The 15359-nt window shown below is 46.2% G+C and overlaps 1 protein-coding gene across 1 annotated transcript; it reads left to right on the top strand.

Annotated features, from left to right (window-relative positions):
- The first annotated feature begins 8022 nt into the window (after positions 1 to 8022).
- LOC109783568 (heat stress transcription factor B-2b) lies at positions 8023 to 9812 on the top strand. The gene is made up of 2 exons (XM_045231745.2): positions 8023 to 8589; positions 8697 to 9812. Exons 1-2 carry the CDS (start codon positions 8320 to 8322, stop codon positions 9528 to 9530), a joined length of 1104 nt encoding a protein of 367 aa, XP_045087680.1. The 5' UTR covers positions 8023 to 8319; the 3' UTR covers positions 9531 to 9812.
- The last annotated feature ends 5547 nt before the right edge of the window (positions 9813 to 15359 follow it).

The raw sequence follows: 15359 nt of genomic DNA, 5'->3' as shown, positions 1-15359 counted from the left end.
AACCTATTTGACTCATGCTCCAGAAGTTTCCTTCTTGGAAATTGATGTCAAAGGGGGAGAGAGAGCACATCAAAGCTTATCATATGGGAAAGAGAGCACATCTTGACTCTTCCAGCTGCCAGTAAAACAAAGAGGAGAGAAGTCACATGTCTTTAAGAGGGGAAAGACATGTCAATATATGACTGTTTGCACCTTTTCTTTGCTCTAATTTTTTCTTGCTCTGATTTTCTCTTACCCTACCTTCTCCCATTATCCCATATCAGATTCAGGGGGAGAAAGAGTACATATCTAAGGGAGAAAATCTCTGGAATTCATTGCATATCTTTAAATCTTTGGGGACATGTCTATATCCAAATGGAGTACTAAGTACTTACCCATGACATGTCATCCCAATCTTGGTACTCTTGTGGTTTCCTGAAATTCCTTTAATTAGAGTGTTCTTGTGTTATCTAACCTTGTTTTCTCAAGTTCATCTCTTCCAAAGCCAGCTCAAGACCACAAGGTAAGTATATGCATCACATTCATGTGCATGATGATCTCTTGTTGATGTACATATTGTTTGCAAGAAGAATTCATGAACATGAAGGTACACTTCCTTTTATCTACATCATTTGTTCTGATGCATATAGCCAAGATATATGTAACTCATTACTTGCTCTGTCATGCTTATGCGTTCACATGTTCTTATCTTCCATCTTTACATGATTGCATACATGTAGGGGGAGCCTATGCATGTTACATGTCCTTCCAAAGCTTTACTTGTTACTCTTCATATCTTTTATCTAAAGCTTTGATGTATGTTGTCATCAATTACCAAAAAAGGGGAGATTGAAAGCACAAGTGCTCCCTGGGTGATTTTGGTAATTAATGTCAACATATCTCTTCGTTGGTGGAGCCCTCCGTGGACTCGCGCAACCGTTACCCTTCGTCGGTTCAAGTCTCCATCAACGTGGATGTACGATAGCACCACCTATCAGAACCACGCCAAAAATCTCAGTGTCTTCATTACGTTTGCACACTCCAAATCCCATCCATTTACTTTCTTGCAACTTTCATGCTTTACTCTTTCTGCTGCTCATACTCTTGCCATGCTTGCTTGAAATGTAATGTGAATGCTTAAACTTGTGCTAAAACTCCACCTTAACTCGAAGAACTTAAAAATTGCCACTTTTGCTTGTTGAGATTCTAATCACCCCCCCCTCTAGACCCCTCTTCTCGATCCTTTCACCACTACCACCCTCCTCACCATGTCATCCGCCCCCTTCCCCTTCTCCACTAATGCTGACCGCTGCAAGTACGCCGCCGGCTACGAGCTGCTCTCAACGGCGGTGCCGCCACCCGTTGCTCCTTATCCTTCCTTCCGACTTACTATGCTTGGCTACTGCCCCTCCTTCACAATCCTCATCGTGCCCACCCGTGCCGCCTTCCGGATTAAAATTTCTATGACCTAGAGTTCAAATTCGGGCACCAAGGTCGAGCTATCTAGAAACTACTCTTGCAGACCAGTATAAAGCAAATGAGCAGGTCCTCAAGTACAGCCAAAGAAGCAATGAGTTGGTCACAACAATATTCAGATTGAACAGACTTCGCCTTATGATATCCTTTGTCAAGGACCAAGGTATGGGTGATTCTTCTTACTTGAGCAACTGCATATATGTGATTGTGCTAATGGATGGAACTATACCGGTTATCATTTTTCTGCAACATTAGCTATTTTAGAAATGAATCACAAGAGCAGCATGAAAATATGAACACACGTGCCATTGTTACTACTAGGGGGAATAGACCTGAATATCATGAAGGCTACAGATTCTGTTGAAGTTCTTTAGTATACCAAAATTTTACTAATTATTCCAATATGTCGGATTCATCATGTACTACTATTGGACAATGATAACATTTTTATTTGGCGTAGTTGACATGAAAATTGGAAGTTGTGAGTCATCGTATGGTTCTATTTCTGGATTGTAAAGCAATATTTAGTTTATTACATTCTGTGTTCTTCTATTGAGCAAGATTTTTTTGTTCTATTCTCTTTGACACAAATAACTGATCGATTAGGAGATCAAGCACTGGTACCCTTTCCCTATAATACTATAGGGACAGTTTATTGTGCTTCTATTTGCTATGCTAGCCTAGTACTATGCTAATATCATTGGTACATAATAAATGATATTAGTTTGATTGTTTACTATCTATTTGCATAGATTGTTGAACAATAGATAGCCACATTTTGAGGTACCATATTATACATGCATTCACTACTTCTTTGTATTTTCATTCTGAATTAGGGATTATTGTTTTATGTGCTGCATTACATCTACATGTAAACGTAGACTCGATTGGTTCATGTGCTCTGGATATCCCTTTTCTCCATGTGGTTTTTTGAGGAACTAAAAAGTTCCATGTGAAGGAGGCATTGGGCATTGCAACCTTTGAACAATAAAATGATTTTTTTAGTTCCACATCCTAGATATGTAGAAAAGATACCAGGTATTGCTTACAATCGAAATCTTGAAGTAGTTAATTGCCACTATTAACCAAATGCGCATTCTTAAATATTGAAGTACCATATTATACATTCTCATATGCGAAACCAAATGATATTGAAGTAATTAGTTCCACCTTGTAGCTAAGTAGAAAATATACAATGTATTGCTTACAATTGCAATCTTGAAGTAGTTGCTTGAGTTGACCAAATATGCATTTGTACTTAATCTATGCATATAAATACTCAATACTAGCTACAACTACAATTGGATTTCTGTTCTTACCAAATCACTTATTTTTCTAAATGGCGATCCACATGGCAGGTCCAAAAGATACTCCATAAGCTTAGAAATTAGAAGTCTCTGGGAGAAACCCTTGGATTTAGGTGTGAAAGTGAAGAACCGCAAGGTCAGGACATAGTGGCTGAGTAGATTGAATATTCAATATGAACACTCATTTAGAGATTAGCAAGAGTTTGTACAAAAGATAGGGAAAGTGTTAGAGGCTATACTTGAAGAGGAAATTACTTCTCTCAGTTCGTAGTGTTTTTTAAATATCTCTTGGGTTTCGATTTTTAGTGACATTTTTTGTGCACAAACTCGCAAACTAAGGAAACAAACCATGGGAGAACTATAGTTAAGGCCATTGCAATCATTTTGGAGAGAAATCCACACTTAGGCAAAAGGTCTAGATATACACCTTGGTCACATGTATGCATATCTATACTTCCTCTCTAAATGTTATAAGCATGGTTCCCCACATTCAACATATGTTTCAAAATCATCTTTATTACTCACAAAAAAAAGAATCTTGTACATTTTGTTTCTTTGCTCTGTACAAAATGTACTCGGAGTGTTGTCCATTGTATTATTTTCCTTTGCTCTTTGCTCTGTACAGAATGTACTCGGAGTGTTGTCCTTGTTTTTTTCCCTTTGCCTAAATATACTACAGGCCCTCTACAAGTTCTTTGTTTTGTTTCCTTTCACTAAATATACTGCAGGTGCTTGTCTGATGTCCTTTTAGGCAAGAAGGTAGAAGCGATAGCTCAAGTGTTAAGTCAAAACACTTCTGATCCATTCTTGTTTCTTTCTTCTCGACCATTTATAATTGTGTGCTCAGGCTATAATATATATATATATGTTATTTGGATACATTAGCTGCTATTTATCTTCACATTTAAGTCTGGTTTGCCTAATGTACTAGAACGAAATGAGCATTATTGAATCCTTGGATAAAAGGTAACAACATATATTGTTTTGTTCTCTGCAATTGTTTCAAGAAAAGCAACAGTTCTATTGCAATCATTGACCGCTTGACATTCCTTAAGCATATCAACCTTTTTTTTGCGCATCAACATATCAATCACTGGACGGTTCCTTATACTTGGATTAATTATTGATCAATGCAAAATTAGTAACCACTTGACGGTTTCTTAAGCATATAGATTAACCACAGATCAAGTTAATCCTAACACTATTGGAAAAAGGATCCTAACACAGTGCACCACAGTGTTTCCCACCGAGGCAGTACTCATTCTTCCCGCTTGAAAAATTGTGTAAACCCGTCAAATAGGAATGTAGTATGACCGCTCGTAACAATTTTTTTTTACAATACGCTCGTACTATCTCCGTTCTGATTTATTGGTTCTCTCTATAATTTGTGCTAAATTTTAATCAAACTTTTAACTAACAAAATGTTAATGCATGTAAACAAAAATTATATTGTTGAATTCATATTTGAACATAGTTTTCAATGATATATTTTTTAGACATGCATAAATATTTTATTAGTTAAATTTATGATTAAAATTTAACACAAAATACAATAAGACCAACAAACCAGGACATGAATAGTAAGTCGTAACGAGTTTGGGTATGGCCATCCATTTTAATGAGGGTGACAAGACTATAGTAACGACACGTGGGTTGGACTCGTACCAACGAACTAACCAGCGAGGAAAAAACTGTCGGCAAAAAAGCTAAACGACCATCACAATTAGCACACCGTGCCAAAATATCTTCGCGATACGAGTCATATCTACTCCAGAATCTTCAAAACAAGTCCGGGAAGAAAAATCTCGAGTAACTGGGAAATCGAAACAATAGATAATTGGACGAGGATAGCTAGCGGCCGGCCAAAAGTAGAATTTGTTTTGTCCCTTAATAATGATTAAATAGTAATAATTGTCCCCTAATTAATATAAAAAACAATTATAATTCATATATTAGAAAAAAGTACTATGTAAACAGAAAAATATTATAAAAGTATCCATGTGAACAAGTGTGAACATATTTAATTTGAGTTTTGAATTTTTTTTAAAGTCATAATTTTTAAACCGCACATCGCAATTAAGATCCGTTTTCACCGTTGGAACCATGACGGTATGCTCTTCGAAACTAGATACCGCATAGGTATGTTTCGTTAAACTTTTTTGTGTGCAATTTAGTCTTCGTTTGATGCTACTGTTTAGCCGTTGATGTGCAACTTTTTCCTCTAACTGTGGATACGCAGTTTTCACTGATGACACCACCCGATACTACTCTCTAACAGTGAAATTGCAATTTCGTCAGCTGCCTCGGTGCCCTGGCCAACTGCCTGGTAGTCGTCGCGCGTGTGCAGCCCCCGCAACCACATTTGAGGACTATCCTATAAGATTATGCCACCTCGCAGTCCGTGTGTGAGCAACTATGCCGGCCAGGGTGTGCACTCCGTAGTAGCGCGTGAGCAACTACCCCATTGTACATGTGCAACTCCCGCATCAATATGTGTGCGACTATGCGAATGAGAGTGTGCAACTCCACGACCACACATGTGGGATTATGCTGACAAAAGTGTGCAACTCCGCATCCGGGCGTGAGCACCTCCCACAACAATTCATGTGCGACTATGCATATGAGATTGTGCAACTCCGTGGCCACGCATGTGCGACTATGCCGTCGAGAGTGTGCAACTCCACGGCCGTGCATTAGCACCTGCCGCAGCAGTACGTGTGCGACTATGCAAACAAAAGTGTGCAACTCCGCGGCCACACATGTGCGACTATGCCGACGAGAGTGTGCAACTCTGCGGTCGTGCATGCGCTACTGCGCCAACGAGAGTGTGCAACTTCGTGGTCCTTTGTGTGCAACGATGTCGTCGCACGTGTGCAACTCCCGCAATCTTGCGTGAACTACTATACCAACGAGAGTGTGCAACTCCCGCAGCGAAAGAGAGTGGGCACCTATACCGATGAAAGTGTGCAACTCTGCGGCCGTGCGTGTGCGACTATGCGAGCGAGATTGTGCAACTCCGCTGTCACCGTGTGCGACTATGCCAATGAGAGTGTCCGACTCCACAGTCATACGTGAGCTACTACACTAATGAGAGTGTGCAACTCCATGGTGGTGCATATGCGACTATGCCGCCATATGTATGCAACTCCCGTAGTCATGTGTGAGCTATTATGCTGACAAGAGTGTGCATCTTCCCGACTGTGTGTGTGCGACTATGCCGACAAGACTATGCAACTCTGTGCTCATTCGTGCGACAGTCTTTCAGTGTGCAGCGGTAGTTGATCGAGCTGACAATGTCGCCCGTCTAGCTATACTTGAGAAAGCAATGCAAGCACAAGAAATCATCTAACCATCTTTGTATTGTCGTGTTGTGCAACTTTTTAATGATCGTAACCAACTGAGAACTACTACGTGTGCAACTATAACTACTGTGGATGCCAACTAAAAATATCACAAGCAAAAATAGATCAACTTAAGCGAAAAATATCTAACCTACTTAGTATCATCGTGTTGTGCAACTTTCTAAATCATATATACAACTAAAAACTACTATGTGTGTAACTACAAGGCTACAACTATTTGACAATTTACTCAAGCAAAAAAGCACCATAAATGTAAGATCGTGATATTCAACCAAGACTATGCAGATGAGAGTGTGCAACTCCATGGTCGCGCGCGTGCAACCTTCGGCCGCGCATGTGCACCTCCTGCAGCCATGTGTGTGCGACTATGCGGACGAGAGTGTGCAACTTTCTGACCACGCATGTGCGACCATGCCAGGGAGAGTGTGCATCTCCAGGGCCGCGCGCCCATCACTATGTTGTCGAGAGTATGCAACTTCATGGTTATGCGTGTATGACTATATGGACGAGAGTGTGCAACTATGTGGCCATGCGTGTGCAACTATGCCAACGATAATGTGCAACTCTACGTCCCGTGAGCTAATACGACGAGAGTGTGTGGCATATAAGTCATGCATACAGAAAAAAAAAACAAGATGACATGTCCAGCATATAGAAAAAGAAAAATAGAATGCATCCGGGCATCATGTCCAACATATAAAGAAAAAAAGCATTGCGAGACAAGTTACAAAAAACAAGCATCATTCATGCACAAATAAAACAACCTTGGATCTGTTCATTCAATAATATTTTTAGTTCATTAAATCCGTTGAATATGCATGGTGGGTGACACTTTCCTGTTCCTATTTCATTCTCTGTCGCACAACTTGAATTGAAAGTGCATAAATTGCAGTTACTCTTGGTCACTATGTACATTCTATAGTAGTGTGAATTCTAATAGCAATCACTGATCAAGAAGAATCATACCTTTAATCTAGGGCCATCAACGCAATCTCCTTGGTGGGGCAATTAATCGAACATCTTCTGGGCGCATGAGGGCCGGCTATGGCTGGCTGGCTGAGGAGATGGGCAGAGTAAGAAGTCTGGCGAGAGGAGCAACCAACGTTGGGTGGTGGATGGCCAAGCCGAACAGCAGCGGCATGACTGGCTTGCGGCCACGAGCCCATGACCATGGCGTGGTGGTGCGAGTCTGCGTTCGAGTGCGTGCATGGAGGGAGCCGCGGGAGGTAGGAGAAGATGAACGGGGATAGGATGGCGCGGAGGACAACGGCGCGCTCCGGCGGCCGGTCGGCGGCGGTCGCCGGACGCGACGGAAGTAGTGGACACGCGCGTCCGCCCGGCCCTGGTGGTTTGTTGGTGATTGGTGGCGTGATGTGAAGCAACCAAGGTAGCGAGGTGAGCAGCATGGATCGAACCAGAGCGACGCGTACGCTGCCGATCAGGTGGCACCTGAAGTGGGGACGCACACGCGTGATAGAAATCGTGCGGTTCCCAACCGGCCACTCGGTGTGGTTAAAAAGTGCACGTGCACTTGTAAGATTTTGGGTAGATAATTTTCCTCGTGTACATATTTTTACTGCCACGGACGGGATAGGGTAGCTCGCGGATATTTGTTTAGTTTGATCCAACGGTTGCGTAGTGCCGCCCACCACAATACCATCCAACAGCTGGGATCTGCCTCGTGGAGGCGGGCCCAGCTCACACGAAACGTGTCGGGGATTCCTCCGTCCCGCCTTGAACCTTCCAGAATAAGCCATAGCAGGACAAAACTTCAAAAAATCCGCCGAAACTTCTCGCAGTTTCGTAGCCCCACCCACTGTCCCCACACCACCCACATCCCTCCAGACGCCGCTCTCCAGCCACCCGATCAGCCCGAGCAACCCCGATCCAAAGGTTGACGGCCGTCCACCCGCACGGCTCTCGACGCACCGCGCGCGGCCCGCCTGACTTGGCGTTCTCGGCACGAGTGGCGGGCGCGTCGCCCTCGGGTTTATAGCTTCCCCCTCCGCAACTGCCGCTGCCTCCCCTACTCCTCCGTTCCTTCGTCTCGTCGCGTTTCCGTCTCTAAATTCCTTGCTTCTCTCCACGCTACGCTATCCGGAACCTTCCGGAAGGTTGCTTTGCCACCCTCCCTTCCGTTCCGTCCAACGGTGTCGTCGGGACAGATCTGCGCTGTCGGCGGCGGCGACGGCGCCATGGGCGAGCAGGCCGCGGCCGTTTCCTCCTGCGAGACGCCTGCTCCGGCGGAGGTGGGGACAGGGGTCGGGCAGAGGTCGCTGCCCACGCCGTTCTTGAACAAGACGTACCAGCTGGTGGATGACCCGGCGGTCGACGATGTCATCTCGTGGAGCGAGGACGGGTCGGCGTTCATCGTGTGGCGCCCCGCCGAGTTCGCGCGCGACCTTCTCCCCAAGTACTTCAAGCACAATAACTTCTCCAGCTTCGTGCGCCAGCTCAACACCTACGTAAGTGGGTGCCCGTCTTCCATTTCCGCGCAACTTGATCCGGACTAGTAGTACATTTTTGTTGGTGTCGCCGGAATGTCGAGGTGCTCATGGGCGTGCTGGTGCAGGGATTTAGGAAGATTGTGCCGGACAGGTGGGAGTTCGCCAACGACTGCTTCCGTCGAGGAGAAAAGCGGCTGCTTTGTGACATACATCGGCGAAAGGTGACGCCGACGGTGGCGGCCACCGCCGCGGTCACGGTAGCTGCGGCGGCCGCGATTCCGGTAGCGCTGCCGGTGGCGAAGCGACAGGGCTCGCCGGTACTTTCCGGCGACGAGCAGGTGCTGTCGTCGAGCTCGTCCCCTGAGCCCCCCTTTCTGAATCAATACGCGCCGTCCTACTCCGGCTCAGGCGGCGTTGCCTCCGGCGATCTCGGGGAAGAGAACGAGCGGCTGCGGCGGGAGAACTCGCGGCTGACGCGGGAGCTCGGGCAGATGAAGAAGCTCTGCAATAACATTTTCGTCCTCATGTCCAAGTACACCCACGGCCAGCAGGCCGACGCCGCCGACGTCGGGAATTGCTCTGGTGAGTCGGCAGAGACCACGGCGCTCCCACTTCCGCCGGTGCTCGAGCTCTTGCCTTCCTGCCCAAATGCTCCCACGGCTGCCGATTTGGGCGCGGAGGACGAGGAGGAGAAGATGAGCGCTAGGCTCTTCGGCGTCTGCATCGGGCGGAAGCGAATGCGTCACGACGGCGAGGACCTGACGAGCCGAGGAGCGGCGGCGGAGGTGAAGCCTGAGCCGATGGACGCGCAGCAGCCCCCCGGAATGGACGGTCACACGCCGGAGGTGCAAGCCTGGCCCATTTACCGGCCCAGACCCGTGTACCACCCCCTCCGCGCCTCCGACGGGTCAAACTGCTACAGCGGGAGTGACGACCACAACGGGTCCAACTCCAGGTGAGCTCAGCTCAAAAAAAGAAGAGGATAACTACAGGTGAGCTGGGTTCAGGGTCGTGTACTGGTACCATAGTTAAGTTAATTAAATGTAGTCTACTAATCCAGCACTAATTAAGTAGTAGCAAGTCTCATGTACTCCAGTTTCTCCGTAAGACTACCACAGTGGGAGTAACATAGATGGTAACATCACACTTATCTAGACAAAATAGATGATGTGACATGTAATTAATGGAGAAAGAGAGGCATGTGGACATATGCATATTATTAGTCTAAGTTACTACCACTAGTCTAAGTTTCTCTGCAAGTCCCGAGTATTTTATCATCTCCAAAGTACTCGTTTTTTACATAAAACAAGCCAGAAAAATCAGAGCAGTGATGACAAGTTCGCTGATGTGATGTTTCGTTCAAAATGAGTTTTTTTTAATACTTGGGAGCATCACCTCGAATAAGATATTTTAGCATGTCCACTCGAGCTGGAGAGTTCTCTCATAAAACATTAGTGAAACTTTCGAAAGGTTATTTCTTTCAGTATTGCACATTTAAGTCCAGATGTTATTGATCTTATGTCGAGATTCGTGTGGATATTTTTCTTTTCTTCTTTATGCATGATTCACTCACTTAGATGTGCAATAATTAGAGCCCATCTAGATGTGCCCTAGACACACCTTATTTTTTTCTATGTTTGGGCGTGTCCAGCAGCTCTCTAAAATTCAAATATCTTAACAGTCTGGCCTCCCCCAATTCACACCGTATACGATGGAGCAATGTAATTGCCCGAACTACGCGTCGTGTTATCTCAACATTTGGGCCATACGCAACAACTCACCTCACGACGCACTCTTTTCTTTCCTTGCCGGACTCTTCCTTCCCACTTAGTTTTCCGTCGTAGCAATACATTTCTCGTTGGAGTCTTCTTCTTTAAAACCGGACGACTCCCACCTCACCTTCATCATAGATTTACAGTGGCAAAAAAATACTACAGACAGAAAGCAAGAAATGCCACGAGCATGTTACAATAAGTGCTAAAGTTTCTCTTCCATATTCGACCTTTCCATTAACCACTGTGATTCGCTTGCATGCTTAAGTTTTGAGAATTAAATGGGAAAGCCAAATTAAAGCACTTTAAAAGAGAAGGAAATCATATGATGCAAGAGTTAGATGTATTTTGTTCTAATTATAAGAAACATCGTATTGAGTCGATGAATCCCTTTCTTGGATGTAAATTCGTAAATAATGCAAGAGGGCCATGATGGCTTTTCTTCAATGGCAGTCAATTAGTTGAAAGAAAGCTTAAGCAATATCTTAAATAACATTTCGCGAGTGGCTAAAATGAAACATAAGCTCTATGAAGGTGCAAAATCTTATATAGAAAGAAAAAATAAATTATTATTTCAGAAAAACAGACCCTCTTAAATAACATCCCACGAAAAAACACTCTTAAATAGCATGTCCGGCCGTGCATAGGACCTCGGACGCCACCACCCGTCGCACCGCGATGCCGCGGTTGCCATCTCAATCATGAGGAACGACCGAGAAGCTCGGGCACGGCTGGATGGAGTGGATCCAGATGCTAGATGTGAGGAGCATCTCCGCCCACGTGCCGACCCAGGGCCACTGCCATCACCTACTGCTCTGAGGTGTTACGATCGCCGCATCACTGCCCGCTGCTTCGCGATGCCGCTATGGCCGCCACCACCGCGTTCAGCACACGTTCAGCTCGATGACGTCCCTCGAACTCTTGATCCAGTTGAGGCCGAGGGAGAGTTCTGTCAGCACGACGGCGTGGTGACGGTAATGATGAAGTTACCGGCGCAGGGCTTCGCCTAAGCACTACGACGATATGACTGAGGTGTGTAACTGTGGAGGGGGGCACCGCACACGGCTAAGAGAAGACTTGGTGTGCCTTTGGGGTGCCCCCCTCCCACGTGTGTAAAGGGGGGAGGAGAGGTGGCCGGCCCAAGGGGGGGCGCGCCATGGGGGAGTCCTACTTGGACTCCCGGTCCAAGTAGGATTCGCCCCCCCCTTCCTATTACCACTAGGAGAAGGAGGGAAGGAGGAGGAGAAGAGAAGGAAAGGGGGGGTGCCCCCCCAACCCTAGTCCAATTCGGTTTGGCTTGGGGAGGCGCGCGCCACCACCTGGCCGCCGCCTCCTCTCTCCACTAGGGCCCATGAAGGCCCATTAACTCCAGGGGGGGGGTTTCGATAACCCCCGGTACTCCAGAAAATGTCCGAACCTATCCGAATACATTCCGGTGTCCAAACATAACCTTCCAATATATCAATCTTTATGTCTCGACCATTTCAAAACTCCTCGTCATGTCCGTGATCTCATCCAGGACTCCGAAAAAACTTCGGTTCATCAAATCACATAACTCATAATACAAATCGTCATCGAACGTTAAGCGTGCGGACCCTACGGGTTCGAGAACTATGTAGACATGACCGAGACACATCTCCGGTCAAAAACCAATAGCGGAAACTGGATGCTCATATTGGTTCCTACATATTCTATGCAGATCTTTATTGGTCAAACCGCACAACAATCATACGTTGTTCCCTTTGTCATCGGTATGTTACTTGCCCGAGATTCGATCGTCGGTATCATCATACCTAGTTCAATCTCGTCACCGGAAAGTCTCTTTACTCGTTCCGTAATGCATCATCCCGTGACTAACTCATTAGTCACATTGCTTGCAAGGCTCATTGTGATGTGCATTACCGAGAGGGCCCAGAGATACCTCTCCGATACACGGAGTGACAAATCCTAATCTCGATCTATGCCAACTCAACAAACACCATCGGAGACACCTGTGTTGGAAATATGCCCTAGAGGCAATAATAAAATGGTTATTATTATATTTCCTTGTTCATGATAATTGCCCGTTGTTCATGCTATCATTGTATTAACTGGAAATCGTAATACATGTGTGAATACATAGACCACAACATGTCCCTAGTGAGCCTCTAGTTGACTAGCTCGTTGATCAACAGATAGTCATGGTTTCCTGACTATGGACATTGGATGTCATTGATAACGGGATCACATCATTAGGAGAATGATATGATGGACAAGACCCAATCCTAAGCATAGCACAAAAGATCGTGTAGTTCGTTTGCTAGAGCTTTTCCAATGTCAAGTATCATTTCCTTAGACCATGAGATCGTGCAACTCCCGGATGCCGTAGGAGTGCTTTGGGTGTGCCAAACGTCACAACGTAACTGGGTGACTATAAAGGTGCACTACGGGTATCTCCGAAAGTGTCTGTTGGGTTGGCACGGATCGAGACTGGGATTTGTCACTCCGTATGACGGAGAGGTATCTTTGGGCCCACTTGGTAATGCATCATCATAATGAGCTCAATGTGACTAAGGAGTTAGCCACGGGATCATGCATTACGGTACGAGTAAAGTGACTTGCCGGTAACGAGATTGAACAAGGTATTGGGATACCGACGATCGAATCTCGGGCAAGTAACGTATCGATTGACAAAGGGAATTGTATACGGGATTGATTGAATCCTCGACATTGTGGTTCATCCGATGAGATCATCGTGGAACATGTGGGAGCCAACATGGGTATCCAGATCCCGCTGTTGGTTATTGACCGGAGAGGCGTCTCGGTCATGTCTGCATGTCTCCCGAACCCGTAGGGTCTACACCCTTAAGGTTCGGTGACGCTAGGGTTGTAGAGATATTAGTATGCAGAAATCCGAAAGTTTTTCGGAGTCCCGGATGAGATCCCGGACATCACGAGGAGTTTCGAAATGGTCCGGAGGTGAAGAATTATATATAGGAAGTCCAGTTTCGGCCACCGGGAAAGTTTCGGGGGTTATCGGTATTGTACCGGGACCACCGGAAGGGTCCCGGGGGTCCACCGGGTGGGGCCACCTGTCCCGGAGGGCCCCATGGGGTGAAGTGGGAGGGGAACCAGCCCCTAGTGGGCTGGGGCGCCCCCCTTAGGCCTCCCCCTGCGCCTAGGGTTGGAAACCCTAGGGGTGGGGGGCGCCCCACTTGGCTTGGGGGGCAAGCCACCCCCCTTGGCCGCCGCCCCCCTCAGATGGGATCTCCAGGGGGCCGGCGCCCCCCCAGGGCCCCTATAAATAGTGGGGGGAGGGAGTGCCGCAGCACCACAGCCCTTGGCGCCTCCCTCTCCCTCCCGTGACACCTCTCTCTCCCGTTTGTGCTTGGCGAAGCCCTGCCGGGATCCCCGCTACTTCCACCACCATGCTGTCGTGCTGCTGGATCTCCATCAACCTCTCCTTCCCCCTTGTTGGATCAAGAAGGAGGAGACGTCGCTGCTCCGTACGTGTGTTGAACACGGAGGTGCCGTCCGTTCGGCGCTCGGTCATCGGTGATTTGGATCACGACGAGTACGACTCCATCAACCCCGTTCACTTGAACGCTTCCGCTCGCGATCTACAAGGGTATGTAGATGCACTCCTTTCCCCTCGTTGCTAGTATACTCCATAGATGGATCTTGGTGATGCGTAGAAAATTTTAAAATTCTGCAACGATCCCCAACAGTGGCATCATGAGCCAGGCCTATGCGTAGTTACTATGCACGAGTAGAACACAAAGCAGTTGTGGGCGTAGATGTTGTCAATTTTTCTTGCCACCACTAGTCTTATCTTGTTTCGGCGGTATTGTGGGATGAAGCGGCCCGGACCGACCTTACACGTACGCTTACGTGAGACAGGTTCCACCGACTGACATGCACTAGTTGCATAAGGTGGCTAGCGGGTGTCTGTCTCTCCCACTTTAGTCGGAACGGATTCGATGAAAAGGGTCCTTATGAAGGGTAAATAGAAATTGGCATATCACGTTGTGGTTTTACGTAGGTAAGAAACGTTCTTTCCAGAAACCTATAGAAGCCACGTAAAAACTTGCAACAACAATTAGAGGACGTCTAACTAGTTTTTGCAGCATGTGCCTTGTGATGTGATATGGCCAAAAGGATGTGATGAATGAGATATATGTGATGTATGAGATTGATCATATTCTTGTAATAGGAATCACGACTTGCATGCCGATGAGTATGACAACCGGCAGGAGCCATAGGAGTTGTCTTTATTTTTGTATGACCTGCGTGTCATTGAATAACGCCATGTAAATTACTTTACTTTATTGCTAAACGCGTTAGCCATAGAAGTAGAAGTAATCGTTGGCGTGACAACTTCATGAAGACACGATGATGGAGATCATGATGATGGAGATCATGGTGTCATGCCGGTGACGAAGATGATCATGGTGCCCCGAAGATGGAGATCAAAGGAGCAAAATGATATTGGCCATATCATGTCACTATTTGATTACATGTGATGTTTATCATGTTTTGCATCTTATTTGCTTAGAACGACGGTAGTAAGTAAGATGATCCCTTATAATAATTTCAAGAAAGTGTTCCCCCTAACTGTGCACCATTGCGAAGGTTCTTTGTTTCGAAGCACCACGTGATGATCGGGTGTGATAGATTCTAACGTTCGCATACAACGGGTGTTGACGAGCCTAGCATGTACAGACATGGCCTCGGAACACACGCAATACACTTAGGTTGACTTGACGAGCCTAGCATGTACAGACATGGCCTCGGAACATGGAAGACCGAAAGGTCGAGCATGAGTCGTATAGTAGATACGATCAACATGGAGATGTTCACCGATCTTGACTAGTCCGTCTCACGTGATGATCGGACACGGCCTAGTTAACTGGGATCATGTTTCACTTAGATGACTAGAGGGATGTCTATCTGAGTGGGAGTTCATTGAATAATTTGATTAGATGAACTTAATTATCATGAACTTAGTCTAAAATCTTTACAATATGTCTTGTAGAT

This window comes from Aegilops tauschii, chromosome 7, assembly GCF_002575655.3.
Source record: "Aegilops tauschii subsp. strangulata cultivar AL8/78 chromosome 7, Aet v6.0, whole genome shotgun sequence".
In the NCBI taxonomy this organism is placed as follows: Eukaryota; Viridiplantae; Streptophyta; class Magnoliopsida; order Poales; family Poaceae; genus Aegilops; species Aegilops tauschii.
This window is presented reverse-complemented; position numbering and strand designations above follow the sequence as displayed.

Excerpts from the sequence above, each read along its gene's own strand:
- LOC109783568 (XM_045231745.2), top strand. The coding sequence starts at position 8,320 with ATGGGCGAGCAGGCCGCGGCCGTTTCCTCCTGCGAGACGCCTGCTCCG. Across the intron at positions 8,590-8,696 it reads TGCGCCAGCTCAACACCTAC|GGATTTAGGAAGATTGTGCC; the intron begins GTAAGTGGGTGC and ends GTGCTGGTGCAG.